This window comes from Monopterus albus, unplaced genomic scaffold (genome assembly GCF_001952655.1).
Source record: "Monopterus albus unplaced genomic scaffold, M_albus_1.0 scaffold20.1, whole genome shotgun sequence".
Classification (NCBI taxonomy): Eukaryota; Metazoa; Chordata; class Actinopteri; order Synbranchiformes; family Synbranchidae; genus Monopterus; species Monopterus albus.
In genome coordinates this window covers 3,020,041-3,033,732 of record NW_018127900.1, presented here as the reverse complement: position 1 = coordinate 3,033,732, position 13,692 = coordinate 3,020,041, and the positions used below count along the sequence as shown (strand labels likewise).

At 38.5% G+C, this 13,692-nt stretch overlaps 3 protein-coding genes across 4 annotated transcripts in view; all 3 read left to right on the top strand.

The window, feature by feature from the left end:
• The window catches only part of enkd1 (enkurin domain containing 1), a 4,066-nt gene extending 1,612 nt beyond the window's left edge, over nt 1-2,454 (top strand). For both annotated transcript variants that reach the window (XM_020593782.1, XM_020593783.1), the window contains exons 3-8: nt 379-603; nt 752-924; nt 1,009-1,128; nt 1,284-1,426; nt 1,586-1,722; nt 1,830-2,454. In XM_020593782.1, the coding sequence (XP_020449438.1) occupies nt 379-603; nt 752-924; nt 1,009-1,128; nt 1,284-1,426; nt 1,586-1,722; nt 1,830-1,990 (959 nt within the window). In that variant the 3' untranslated portion in view covers nt 1,991-2,454. The remainder of the gene's footprint in view (nt 1-378; nt 604-751; nt 925-1,008; nt 1,129-1,283; nt 1,427-1,585; nt 1,723-1,829) is intronic.
• Nucleotides 2,455-4,818: 2,364 nt separating this feature from the next.
• On the top strand, nt 4,819-9,090 carry polb (polymerase (DNA directed), beta). Its single transcript, XM_020593649.1, has 14 exons — nt 4,819-5,214; nt 5,521-5,578; nt 6,377-6,443; nt 6,753-6,827; nt 6,921-6,979; nt 7,174-7,223; nt 7,478-7,529; nt 7,671-7,725; nt 7,806-7,878; nt 7,979-8,049; nt 8,157-8,243; nt 8,369-8,436; nt 8,731-8,870; nt 8,996-9,090. Exons 1-14 carry the CDS (start codon nt 5,154-5,156, stop codon nt 9,088-9,090), a joined length of 1,011 nt encoding a protein of 336 aa, XP_020449305.1. The 5' UTR covers nt 4,819-5,153.
• Nucleotides 9,091-11,311: 2,221 nt separating this feature from the next.
• dynll1 (dynein, light chain, LC8-type 1) lies at nt 11,312-13,554 on the top strand. The gene is made up of 3 exons (XM_020593837.1): nt 11,312-11,447; nt 12,174-12,311; nt 13,163-13,554. The coding sequence occupies exons 2-3, from the start codon at nt 12,180-12,182 to the stop codon at nt 13,298-13,300; spliced, it is 270 nt and encodes an 89-aa protein (XP_020449493.1). The 5' UTR covers nt 11,312-11,447; nt 12,174-12,179; the 3' UTR covers nt 13,301-13,554.
• Nucleotides 13,555-13,692: the final 138 nt, after the last annotated feature.

The following is a 13,692-nucleotide window of genomic DNA, read 5'->3' as shown; positions in this document are numbered from 1 at the left end:
GAATACAAAATGCGTAGTGCTTTCCCGTCCAAAATATATCTAACCCTTGCCAATATCGATATATTTTTTTCTATTTTTTTCTGAACATATCTGATATGCGATTTCCAGGAGAATTTGTCATCAACTATGACACCTAGAAATTTAATTTCATATACTCGTTCTATATTAGCTCCCCCAATTTTCAATTGAAGTTCATTATCTAGTCTACGATTCCCAAATACCATAAATTTAGTTTTATCTGTTGATTAGGCATATAGAAAATGGCTATTTTAGAAACATTTTATCTGCATGTATTTGAACCTATGGAGAGAATTGTTACATGAAATAAAATATTATCTTCAAGTTATATTACAGCATTTAATGTTCTTTCGTCTCCAGCTCGTGGGCGTTTAGAGGGAACCCATGATGGTACTTTGGGCCTGCTCTCAGGGCCTCTCGCTCCAGATCCTGTGTTGCACCCTGGCTGCTACAGTGCTCGAACCCCACCACATCCTCGCTGTGTTGGTTTTAATGCCACCCAAATTCTACAACGTGCACAGAGAGGGGTAGTGGGGGAACTACTTAAACTAGATGGTGTTTCTATCAGCCCTGTTCCCAAACAGAGTAAGTAACAGTTTTCACTGTAAGGCATGTGTTTTTTCTTATTTCTAGTTTTTCATATACTGGGTTGTTATAGCAAGTAAGAGAGGTTAACTGAGCACACTAACCACATAGAAAATTAGAAAGTAATTAAAGAAATGTGGCTTTTTAGAACAGCGAGTACATGACTTTGGTAAAGAGAATGTGAGTCGACTCCGAGAGATCCAGAGACGCTGCAAAGAGAAGGAGGCTGAGAGAGCACAGTCTTGTTCTGCTCCAGTCAAAGCCCTTTGGACCTCCTCTAAATACCAGAATGTCTCATCCAGGGTGATGGCCCAGCTACAGGTCAGAAGCACATCAGAAAGATAGAAGTCCTAGAGTTATGAATATTTCCTTTGGATCACTTTTAATCCAGCCTCTTTCAATCAGGTGTCTCGTCCAACTGTTAAACCACAGTGTCAAAACTTTCTGAAGGCCCACTCTACTGCCCCGTCAAGACCACACTCTAAAACCTGCAACTCTGCACATGACCAGGGCCAGGACCTACAAGTGAGAATTGCCAATAATTGTTAACTCACTTGATTCCATAATATATTGATTTAATCACATTTTTTCTGTCAAAGAAGTTAACAACTCCTGTCTTATGCTCCAAATGTTTATTAATCAAATACTGTGAATATATACATTGTTATATGTGGACACAGTTACAGGTGCAGGGTCATACCATAGACTTCATAAAACATAATGCACAGGCTGCTAGAAGAGCTGTGCTGCGTCGGTCCCAGTCACTAACAAACCTAAGAGATAAGCCTGTCCCCAGTGCAGTAAAGGGACAGGTGCCTCAGTAGTGAGTATTCCTATACAATGTCTTACTTAGATCATTATCAACTTGTCAAAAGTAGCCAATTTAGTAAACATACACAACTGACCACCACAAGCTGATTGACATTTTCTTTCACTTTTGTTGTACTTTCCTTTTTTCTGTCTTGTTTTACCACCCAAACAGTCTTGAGGAAAGGAAGGAGCAGTGGCGCAAAGAGGAGGAGGAGAGGAGGAAGAGCGCTCCTGACCCTACAGTACCAGCTGGTCACACCCTGATGCCTGAGAGTGAAAGACAGGAGACACTGAAGTCCCTTAAAGAGAGTACGCCTCTGTTGCTCTTTATCCCTGCCCTTCATGCTTATAATATTCACCTAAAGACATAAATGTACAGTAATTGTCTAATTCTACTGTTGCTTATTTTTCTTCAGCCCATCATTCCCTGGTGACTGAGCTGCTATCACTCCCTCTCAAAGCTGACAATCTGAGTATTCGGTCACATCGGGCACACCTTGACTGTAGGCTTTCTGAAATTGAGGAGGCCATAAAAATATTTTCCAGGGACAAAGTTTATGTAAAAGCAGATTCCTAACATGAAGAAGAGGAGGAGGAGGAAAGAAGAAAGAAGAGATGATTCTGTAAATCCACTGCTTTTAGATTTATTTTCATTGTTATTTGCATTATGTAATGCAATACTGAATCTTGTAAAATAGATGGTTATTGTAATGTTAGAAACGTAGTTTCATTTAGTATTTTGTAAATGAAACTGAATGAATATTACACATCCTCCCACAGACCAAAGACATGCAGCTTAGGTTGATTGGAGACTCTAAATTGGCCATAGGAGTGAGTGTTTCAGGGGCATTACTAGACACAAAGCTCTACTGGAGCACAGGCCCCTCATTACTCGAATCACAACTATTTTTCTTGAAACTACTGATAAACATAAAAATGTAGAGATAGTAATCTTTATTAACATAATTACTTCAGCATACAGAACACTATCAACATGTTTTTATGGCACAAAGGTCTGGCCTTGTATTGCATATTTCTTTGAAGTCTGGCCCTGTATTGCATATTTCTTTGACTTCTCCTGTAATTCCAATGTGACTGTCAAGCAGCCCCAGTTTGACTTGCCTATCAACAAATCATGAATTTAAAAAAAAAGTCTAATCATGTTGTGTAACTCAAAGCCACAAAACACATCAATTCTCCAATTACTTTGAAATTGTATTGTGCAACGGATAGCTGGTGGTGACACACCTGTCTCCATAGAGGTCCCTACAGACATCTTTCTCCACACTTTATTTGTTAAATGTCTATAAAACAAACATTAATTGAACTGTGAGACAAGAGCACTATGTGTGATGTACACTGACTGGCTACATTAATAGTCACACCTGTATGCACTTCAATGCAGCACTTCCAACTTAACATCTGTGTTTATGAAGCTCAAAATGTTTGGAGAAATTGTCATAAATGTATGAATTCAGTTATGTTTATTATTGAGATCATAGTTAAAGGTGGTGTTGTACTGGACTACATTATATTCAGAGGTGTTCCTAATATTCTGACAATGTGCGCTGTCCTTGGTGCTGAAGAGAAGAACCCTGAACAGCTTTTGACAAAAATCTGAAACAATGACTTCAGCATCTAAACCTGTCCATCTTCCACCAATATGTTTACAGAAGCATGCTTGAGCTACACATTTGTAGTTTTCACTACACATTTATTTCAGTTACAATTTTTATGAATTAAGATTTTACACAAAATGTCCTGAAGAAATAACTGATGCTTCATTAACAATATTTTGACAAGTGTTTATGTTTTTATGCCTCTGCACAGGTGACAGCTGTGGCTGGAAAAATAATTCTACATGGTGTCAACATGTACACTTGAATTAAATTTGTATAGCACCAAAATCACAACAAAAGTCATCTCAGGTCACTAGATAGTAAAGTCTGTTGCTTACTATTATTATCATTATAGAGAAACCCCAACAAATCCCCCTTGAGCAAGCACTTGGCAACAGTGGGGAGGAAAAACTCCCTCTACCAGACGTAAACCTCCGAGCAGACCCCGGCTCCCGGAGGGCAGCCTCCTGTATGATATGAGAATCAAAAACTATAGATTGCCATGGTGACAATGTTAGACAAAGAGACAGAAAAAGATGTGTATTTTCAGCACTCGCCTAATGTGTCCTCCCATGCAGCCATGTCACGACCAACACTGCTTATTGTGGTGTCTCATGTCACACACCTGTACTAGACAGAGGTACATTATGATGTGTTGAAGGACAGGATTGCCTAAACAAAATTTACTTTCACAAATATTTAGTGCTTTACCATTTTTTCCAGGCTCTCATGGCTCCATCTACCTCTGGGAACAGGCAGACAGACAAACTGACACAGATGAGAACGTCCAAATGAAAGATAGAGACAAACATAGACAGAGAGCGATACAAGTGTGCATAAACAGAAACTGAGACAAACATAAAAAGAAAGACAGATGTAGATGTGCAGACAAAGAGAGTGAAAAAACGTTTGCTGGACAAATACACAGATGGTGAGGTTCTTCAGGGGATCCCATATGAGATTTCCGCCCAGATTTGCCACAATTGGTGGAATAGATGCTGTAGTGTCAGTTGTTGCCTCAGACAGGTTAAAAAAAAAAGCTAAATGGAAAAAAAAAAGTTCAGCTGCTGCCAACATCTCATCCAAAGCGATGATGGATTTAAGTGTGATTGACTGTGCTTCCCCCAGCTGAGGTAGTCCCTTCACGGTCTCATCAGGTCTGAGTCTAGTGCAGAGTTCTACAGTCAGCATCCTTAGTTCTGGTGGGTCAGGTGTAACAGCCCCATCTGTGTCAGGCTGTTTTCACTAGGGAATACTGCCCCAAAGAGCCCAAACACCAGGACACAATTTTGATATCAAGTATGATTCTATGTTTTTTTTTTTTTTTTTTAATCCAATCATGATTTTACACAGTCTAAATAAAGGAATGGATTTTCAAGCTCAGTGTGATTCAGATGTCCTCTCTGCAGAGTTTCTGATTCATAATCAAATGTTGTCGGCTGCTAGGAGGAGATGGTGTCCACATTTTCTGACCACAAACAGGCAATACAAAATGACCACAAAGAGATGTGAAATAAACACTAAAATGATGCACAAGATCCCTTAATCTCATAATATCTTCTCTTTTTCTTTCTCTCACATGCACACAAATGTTTCTCCAACAACTCCTTGGGTATTAAAATGTACAGTGCATTATAGTATGCAGGCAGTAGAGGCCGCAGAGCACCAAATAATTCATTTTATTAATTTGTAAATTTTGAAAATGAACCCTACTTGATAAATAAAATAATGTCATGTCATGTATCACTATCTGTGGTGTAGCCATTGGCTGTACGGATGTAGCACATTGACTCATTTTTCTTGGTAGCACGGCACAGTGATGTAGTACTGAATAAATATTACGCAGTTTAGATAAACAGGACATTCTTTGCCCGATAGCACAGTTGTTTTCCCCCTTGGAGGGCGGCATTACATCTCATGGTGTACAGCCTTCGGGAAATCTGTTAGAAGAAGAAGAAGACGTATTACGCACAGCTCCCCCTACATCTTCGACCATTGTTTAGCATGAGCTAGCTAATTGCTAAGGGTAAACTAGGAATACTATGAGATATTAACTTTGTAACCGTGCTTATAGGACCGTTTGAATTCAAAGTCAACGTTTGAGAGCCGGGCAAATCCGCAATGAGCAAGAGGAAAGCACCGCAGGAATCCCTAAATGAGGGAATAACAGACTTTCTTGTCGGTACGTGAAGATGAGCCAAACGGTTGTGCTTAGCTAACTTATCGGTAGCTATTCTGATAGATGCGTTCTGTCTTAAAACAAAAAAGCCATACAGTAGCGTTGTACAACTAGGATATAACTTATTTGTTAAATGATCCTAAATAACGCTGTTCTGTCTTGCATTAGTTAATCTGGTGTTGTATCGATTAAGTTAACATGCCTTGTACTGTACCTTCACAATAGCTGGCATTTTCTAACATATTCAAAGTAAACTAAACGGGTATGAAGGAAATATAAAGTCATGCAATGTCTAACTTCTGTTTCCAGAGCTGGCCAATTACGAGAAAAATGTAAACAGGGCAATACACAAGTACAATGCGTACAGGTAAGCCTCATACACAAGTACAATGCGTACAGGTAAGCTCTGAAGCCTCCGAGAGATGCCATTTGTTTAAGGCTTAAGGTTTCACTGTTATTCATACAAACACGTATAATAACAAATATAATGTTACTGAACACATCCATTCGTATTGTACAAAAAAATCCTAGTTTTATTAGGTAATAAAAGCCTGAAATTGATTCTACCATTAATAAGGTTACTGTGTTTATGTGTAATGTATTGGGATATACTGGAGGTGTTTCCATACTATACTTAGTTTTTCTACATCTATTATATCAATGAAGACTGGACAGTACAGCTTTATAGCGTCACAAAGTACAGCCTCAGAAATAACAGCTAATACAGTTATGAGAGAAACTGGACTATATAAGCTTAATGAGACAAGGATTTATGGTAGGGCTGTTGTATAAAGCTCATGTGGTAAATGGCTTTATACTTGTATAGCACTTTTCTATGCATTGCAGCACACTCAAGGCAGTTTCACACCATTTGCCCATTCACCCATTTGCGCTCCCAAGCACACAGACACTTGCACACCAGTAATATCATCGGGAGCAACTTGGGGTTCAGTGTCTTGCTCAAGGACACTTTGACTTGTGGACTGGAGAAGCTGGGAACGTAACCGCCAACCTGGTTAGGAGACGACCTCCTGAGCCACTGTTGATTATTAACATGATAATTAATTGTGACACCACATTGAACAATCTTGTAGTTAATTCGGTGGAAAAGTTGTTTTGCTATTTCTGTACATAATCATTTATACATCTTGTGCTCTGTGGCTAGGAAAGCAGCATCAGCAATTGCCAAGTACCCTCACAAGATCAAAAGTGGTGAAGAGGCCAAGAAACTAGTATGTATATTTTTCATGTCTTCATAAATAATACATTAAAGAATTTTTGAATTTTTGACAGTCAGTAAATACGTTAAAATCAAGTGCAGCTGTTATGTAGCTTGATTGGCACCGATTCATCTTTACTGCTTCTAGAAAGTTCATTTTAGTGTAACGTTGCATGGAAACTGGAAACAGCTGCCTTATTTGTCTTCCTGTGATGCCCTCTGCTGCAGTCTGAACATGTTTGTCAGCAGCTACTCTGCACATCTTGCAATAACTGCTACAGATTGCTACAGTGCCCTCCTGTTTGTTTTCACATTTCAACAGGATGGCGTTGGAGCTAAAATAGCAGAAAAGATTGATGAGTTCCTACAAACTGGCAAGCTACGTAAACTGGAAAAGGTGAGTCTTGTGGTGTGGTAATATTGTGTGTATGTGTTTAGTAATGGCTTCGTTGTAACATTTTACACACACTGCTTTGATATTTTCATTCAGATTCGAAATGATGACACCAGCTCTTCCATCAACCTCCTCACCAGAGTTACTGGAATTGGGTACGTCATACTGTATGTGTTATTAATCCACATTAAAAAGCTGTTGTTTTCTATGGACATCCATTGAAATCCATCATGACTGATTAAAATGCACTAAAGTGACCAATTGCCACTCCAAAAAGATGCTGAAATTTAGATTTATCATATATGCTTCACTTCATGTAATATTCTCATATTTGTGGTCTTGACTTTAGCCCTGCTGCTGCCAGGAAGTTTTTTGAGGAAGGGGTAAAGACAATAGAAGGTTTGTTTAGCAATTAATTAACATTACATGTGTTCACAAATTTGGTGTGACTCAAGGGATCTCACTGTTAATGCAAACACTGCAAAATCATTGTCATGTCAGTCTGAGATCGCACATGGATCTAAATCATGCTCACAAAACGATTTGCAGCCCTAATATTTTATTTGGCATAGAGAATTTTGCATGCTTAATAAAAGTTGGCATAGTGTAGATCTAACTTTGGTTTTAATGAAATTGTTTTGCTGTATTTTTAGATTTGAAAAAGATTGAGCACAAGCTAAACCACCATCAACAGATTGGACTCAAGTAAGTTTGTCTGAATGCTCTTACAATGGTTTTTTGAAATCTGTAATTCATCAGCATCAAAATAAACTCCATTTAAAAACCTGAAAGTCTTCCTCTGTTGGTACGTGAGCTGTGTTTCGTGGTTTATTTTGCTGCTTTCAGGTACTTTGAGGAATTTGAGAAAAGGATCCCACGTGCTGAAATGGAAAAAATGGAGGTGGGTCAAGCCTTTTAATTTTGTTACCTTCAGTTGGGATTTATTTAGTTTTCTTACTGTCTTCTGATGTTTTTGTTTAGACGCTGATTATTGGAGAATTGAAGAAAATTGATCCAGAATATATTGGAACAATCTGTGGAAGCTACAGAAGGGGTAAAGTTACCTTTAAGATAATTGTCATTAAAATTAAGTTTGTGACAGCAGTTTAGACTCTGTTAGTCATGATACTGAAGGAGACATTCATAATTTCAAGGTGCTGCATCGAGTGGTGATATTGATATTTTGCTAACACATCCAAACTACACCTCTCACACTGAGAAGCAGGTAAGACTCTTCTCTACTTGGTTCCATTTGTTGGAACAACCATTGTTAATTGCATCTTGCTTTTATCTTTTTACAATTCATTTTGTTACAATTATCTTCTATTCCAGCCCAAGCTCCTCCGTGCTGTGGTTGACCATTTGGAGTCTATTGGATTTGTGACTGACACGTTGTCCAAAGGAGACACCAAATTCATGGTGCTTATCTTGTCTCATATTCTCAGCTGTATGTGTGTGATGATGTGATGCATTTAGAATAGTAACTTGACCCAACCCATGAAGTGCATGACTGTGGTCATGATATTCTGAATCTTGTTTTCTAGGGAGTCTGCCAGCTGCAGCAAAGTGATGAAGATGAGGAAGAATGCCTTCACAGACGTATTGATATTAGGTGCCCTGCTTTAAATTGCTCTTGATATTTACAGATTAGTCTTTTAGGCATAGGTTTATGCAAAACATGGACTGGCCAGTGGATTAATTGTGTGGCTAAAAGATTCTTCGCCAGGTGATATGACTGTTTTGTGTAATTTTGTAGAGGGGGTCAAATCTATGATTTGCCTACTACAGTCTCTGATGCCTACATTCATATATACCTTAAAAACAGTAAAGAATATACTTTTTTATGTTTATTCTCAAACAACCTTTTGTTCCTGCTCCCTAATTGCCCTTTGCTAATTTCTTTAAGGTTAATTCCCAAGGACCAGTACTTCTGTGGAGTTCTGTATTTCACTGGAAGTGATATCTTCAATAAAAATATGAGAGCTCATGCTTTGGAGAAGGGCTTTACTCTCAATGAGTACACCATACGACCACTTGGGGTCACTGGTGAGTTTCAGTCAAATATGAGCCATCTGTCCCATCTCTGTGCAACTTTGGTCATCAGTCAGTAATGAAAGAGTTATGCTTTCAGCTTTTTATATAAGCTATTTTTCTTTGTGGCTTTATTGTAGGAGTGGCAGGGGAACCTCTATTTGTGGACAGTGAGAGAGACATCTTTGAATACATCCAGTACAAATTCAGAGAACCAAATGTCCGCAGCGAGTGAACTCTTTCCTATAATGCAACAATGTTATAGATGAAACAAAACTGAAAGCCATTTTAATTTTAAACATTTTTTTCTATCTTAAATTAAAACAATCCCCATTAATGAAAATTTGACCTAAACACATATTCTGCACAACAGAATTATTCAGTTTTTTTACCTTAGTTTTAATTCTCCATGGTCAACAGTTTGCTTGTTTTTTCTTGTTCATTTAATTTTTGATATACGGAAAAAGGATTACAACATCCGGAGAGGAGCAGTCATGATGTGGACTAGCTTCCGATACAGCTGTTACTCATCCATCATGAACAATGAGCACCACTAATATAGTGGAATTGTGCCACTATAATAGTGGCCCAAGTGTTTAACATATTGCGCTGAGTTCTGCAAAGGTCTTTTGAGATGTAGTTCTTTCACATGCAGACAATACAGTAGTGCCACTACATTATTTAAAAAAAATCTCATTCATGGAATTTTAAGACTGTTTTTAAACCTGTCATAATTCTCTTCCAGTTTTGACAAACAAATAAATTAGGAAGGAGAAATGTGCTGATTCAAACAATATTTATGGTAAATATTTTTTTTTTTGGTTATAGAAACTAATTTGGGACGAATGAGTATGCATTTTCATCAGTTATTGGCTGAATAATGTGACTGTTACATTAGAAAACTTGGTTAATCTATTGTATGTGATTGTGTGAAAATGTGAGCTAAATGAATTATATCTTCAATATTTTTCAGGTGCGATTTTGATAGCAGTAGACCAGGTCATCTGAAATGCTATTAATGTATCATGATGGTACAGATTTTAACCTCTAACACAGAATATGAATGTTAGGATTAGGATGTTAATTCAGTTTTCTAGGCACATAGCAAATACTCCAGAAAATATTTAAGGAGTAAATAAAACATATAGGAAATAGTGGGGTTGTAAATTTCCAACTGTTAATTTTGAGTGAAATAAATGGGCAAAATTAATGTGCAATATAAATTCTATTCATTTTCACCTTGTTTTCAGAACACAGTCAAATTTGAAAATATATTAAGATGTCAATAAACAGACATACAACAGCCAAATGCTGCAGCCTGATGGGAAATATTTCTTACAGTAAAATCTTGAGAATCACATTTGCCCTACAAACTCGTTTGAAATGGGACAAATTAGGAGTGTACCAAAGTACACTGTGTATCAGCATATAATTTATGTGCACAAAAATTTTACTTTCTTAACTCACAAATAAACAATTGCATCTAAATATAACTAATTATCCATTCTCATAGGCTCCCATTTTTATGCAGATATGTTTTCAATCATAAACTTGTGGAAGTCAAGAAATTTCAATTCAAAGCAAATGTATATGTCATAGGAGAAACGTTTCCTGTTACAACTAAAAATGTTATAATAGAGAATGTGAAGGTACGTCACGCCGTGTTAGAACGGGAGAGCCATTTTGGGATGGAGGCGCTGTATTTACGTGCATACAATCTTGTTTTGTTTGGCTAAAACGTAGCTTAAATAGTTTAGATCTCACTTTACTGAATGTGGCAAATCAGAATGGTTAACATTAGCTGACTAGGTAATTCGTAGCCCACCTAGAGATCCTGTCGACGAGAGCGACAGACTGAAAAATGACAGCATCTTCATCTCAGCTCTCGGTTCGGGAGATAACGCTAGCTAGCAGCTGTCGGCAGATAACACGAACACTGCGGATTAATCCATTTCTGTCCTGTCTGTGCTCAAACTGAACACTTACATGTATGTTTGGGCTTAGTTGAAGCATCCGCTGCTGAATGGGATAGTTTTTAAGCTTACAGGTGTATGTAGTGTACATTTCTATGATGACTAATGAGCGTGAGCCCCCCGCCCCCCTCCAGTGGCACATTTACCCATAATTCAATATGGCGTGGCGACAACTTAACATTCTCCACAACAAGCAGAAAAGTTAAAAATAATGTTCGTAAGCAAAACGGCGTGTCCAAATTGCGAATATTTTCAAATCAATTCGTTACATTTTCTTTTTAAGTATTATGAAAACAGCAACGTGTACGGTCCTATAAGTGTAGTCGCTAGCCGGCATGGACCTAAGCAAGTTGTTTACAATGGTTACCCCGGCAACGGAAGTGTCGCAAGGCATGATGGTTTGAAATAAAATGCTGGCATAAATACCAGAAAGATGAACCTGGACTAGCCAATGACTGCGGGCTATACATTAATATAAGCCAATGGGAACACGTCAAGGCAGCAGTCTGTTACCGCTACACACCCACATTACTTTTGTGTCAACCACTTCGCGGGAGTTGTCACTGTGGGAGCTGTCGTCTCTTTAAAAAAAGGCAAACAGTATACCGGAGATTAGAAGGTAAAATAAAGATTTTTATATGCAGAAAATGTTACGATGTTAAATTTATCATCCTTTAAGCATTGTCGAAACGGCAACATCTATGCTTTCCCGTTAGAGTGCTTTTCCTTTTAGCGGGTTGAATGAGTAACTAGCTAGTTAACGTGATTTAACGGTAGCTAATCAGTGGCTCACGGTAGCCGAATGTGCATGTGGCGAGGAATTGCTAGCAAGCCCTTCTTTCAACATCGTACTTAAGATAATGTGAAGTCCTGTTTATGACAAACGTTATATTATTATGAGAATGGTGTGTTTATTTTGGTACCCGCACGTTGGAGCAGATAAAGTGTGCCTTTTTTGCTTCCTAACGTTACGTAGTTGCAGCAGTGTGCTTTCATTGTGAAGCCTCGTATTCCAGTGGATTTTTGTTGAAACCTCAGGTATATTTGAGACCATAATCTCAAATATCTTGCGTATCCATAGAAACTACGCAGAGCGCGCATCCAGTGAGCTTGCAACTGATGGAAGTTGTTATGCAACACTTGTAGAAATGGCAAGTTCAGATTTTGCGTCAGTTATGTAACGTTAATGATAGCTTTGTCACTAACTAGCTCTTTTCTCTTTCGCTGGCTGAACAGAGCCGTCATGATGTCCACACGGTGCCATTTATATCAGTCAGTAATGCGTGTGTGCAAGCCAATGAGCCATTGAAATTGATAAGTCCTTCGCTGTGTTTTGGGTTCCCAGGAAACCATGTCTGACAGAAAGGCAGTGATCAAAAATGCCGACATGTCGGAGGACATGCAGCAGGATGCTGTGGAGTGTGCCACACAAGCCCTGGAGAAGTACAACATCGAGAAAGACATTGCTGCATACATCAAAAAGGTAAAAAAACAAACAAAACAAAAAAACAACCTCTACTGACACGTCACACATCTTTAGTATTGCACGCCCAGGCAGGTATGTGCAAATGGCTCTACTCTTCCCTAGGAAATCTGTCCCTCTTTATCTGAGGGCCCACATGCTCACGGTATATTCCTGCTTACAAACCTCTTGCCTCATCTATAATAGGCACAGAGTTTCAAAAATATTTCCTTCCCTCCGCTCCCTGAGTTTTAGCAACCACACACCTTGACTCTGCAGATTCTCACTCATCAGGTCATAGAAAGCTGAAAAAAAAAATTGAAAAAAATCAACTGGACTAGATTTAAAGGTCGAAGACGTTTCACCTCTCCAAAAGGCTTCTTTAGTTCTGACTGACTGGTGTTGAGCTGGAGACACTTATCCCCCTCGGTATGGTTTCAGTCCTTTGAAGGCCAACAATGTCCCCTAACGACTGAGTCGTTATAACCCAGTATCGGCGAGAGTCGTTACCTGTCTTCGAATCCTCCCGTCGACCAACGCCTCTTGGATGAGGTGAAACGTCTTCGACCTATAAATCTAGTCCAGTTGATTTTTTTTCTAAGTTTTTTAAGCTCATACCTTGAGTTTTTGCAGTTGATGTTGACATTGAGCAAATTAATATTTTATATATTTGCAAAGTGACAGTATTTTACCTAGTCACTAAAAAAAAAGATGGGCAGTGAAATGAATTTAACTATAATACAGCTGGCTACCTAGAAATGTCACTTGTTTTTGTTTCATTATGTATTCTTGTAAGGAGCCATCAATCTTTTATACTCATCTCAACACATTTGTCTACCCATGTTTTGATGAACGCTCTTTGTCCCACACAGGAGTTTGACAAGAAGTATAACCCGACCTGGCACTGCATCGTTGGGAGGAACTTCGGCAGTTATGTGACTCATGAGACCAAGCATTTCATTTACTTCTACTTAGGCCAAGTGGCCATTCTGCTGTTCAAGTCCGGCTGAGGGAATGCATTTTCTTTAGACCAGCTGACCACACTTGCAGTACTGACTGACTCGACTAAGGCACGCATCATTCCTTGGCAAGGGGCCGATGCCTTTGTCTGCACTGCTTTCTACTTTATTCTGTTTTTGGGGATTTAAAAAAAAAAAAGTGGCCATGTTAAAGAGATGAAAACACTTGTATATTTATTTTTGTTGTTATATTAGACGTGTCGTTTTTTTAATTAAAGCATAGCTGCTAAGCTGTCTTGGTCCAATACCTGATGTGGTTATTTCATTCCGCTGTTTTGTCATTTTAATACCAGCCCCATGTTACATTTATCAAGCAGGAGATGCCTGGGTAGGTAATGCCTATGTTCCCCTTTTGCAAATGGTGTTTACAGCCATTATATCAA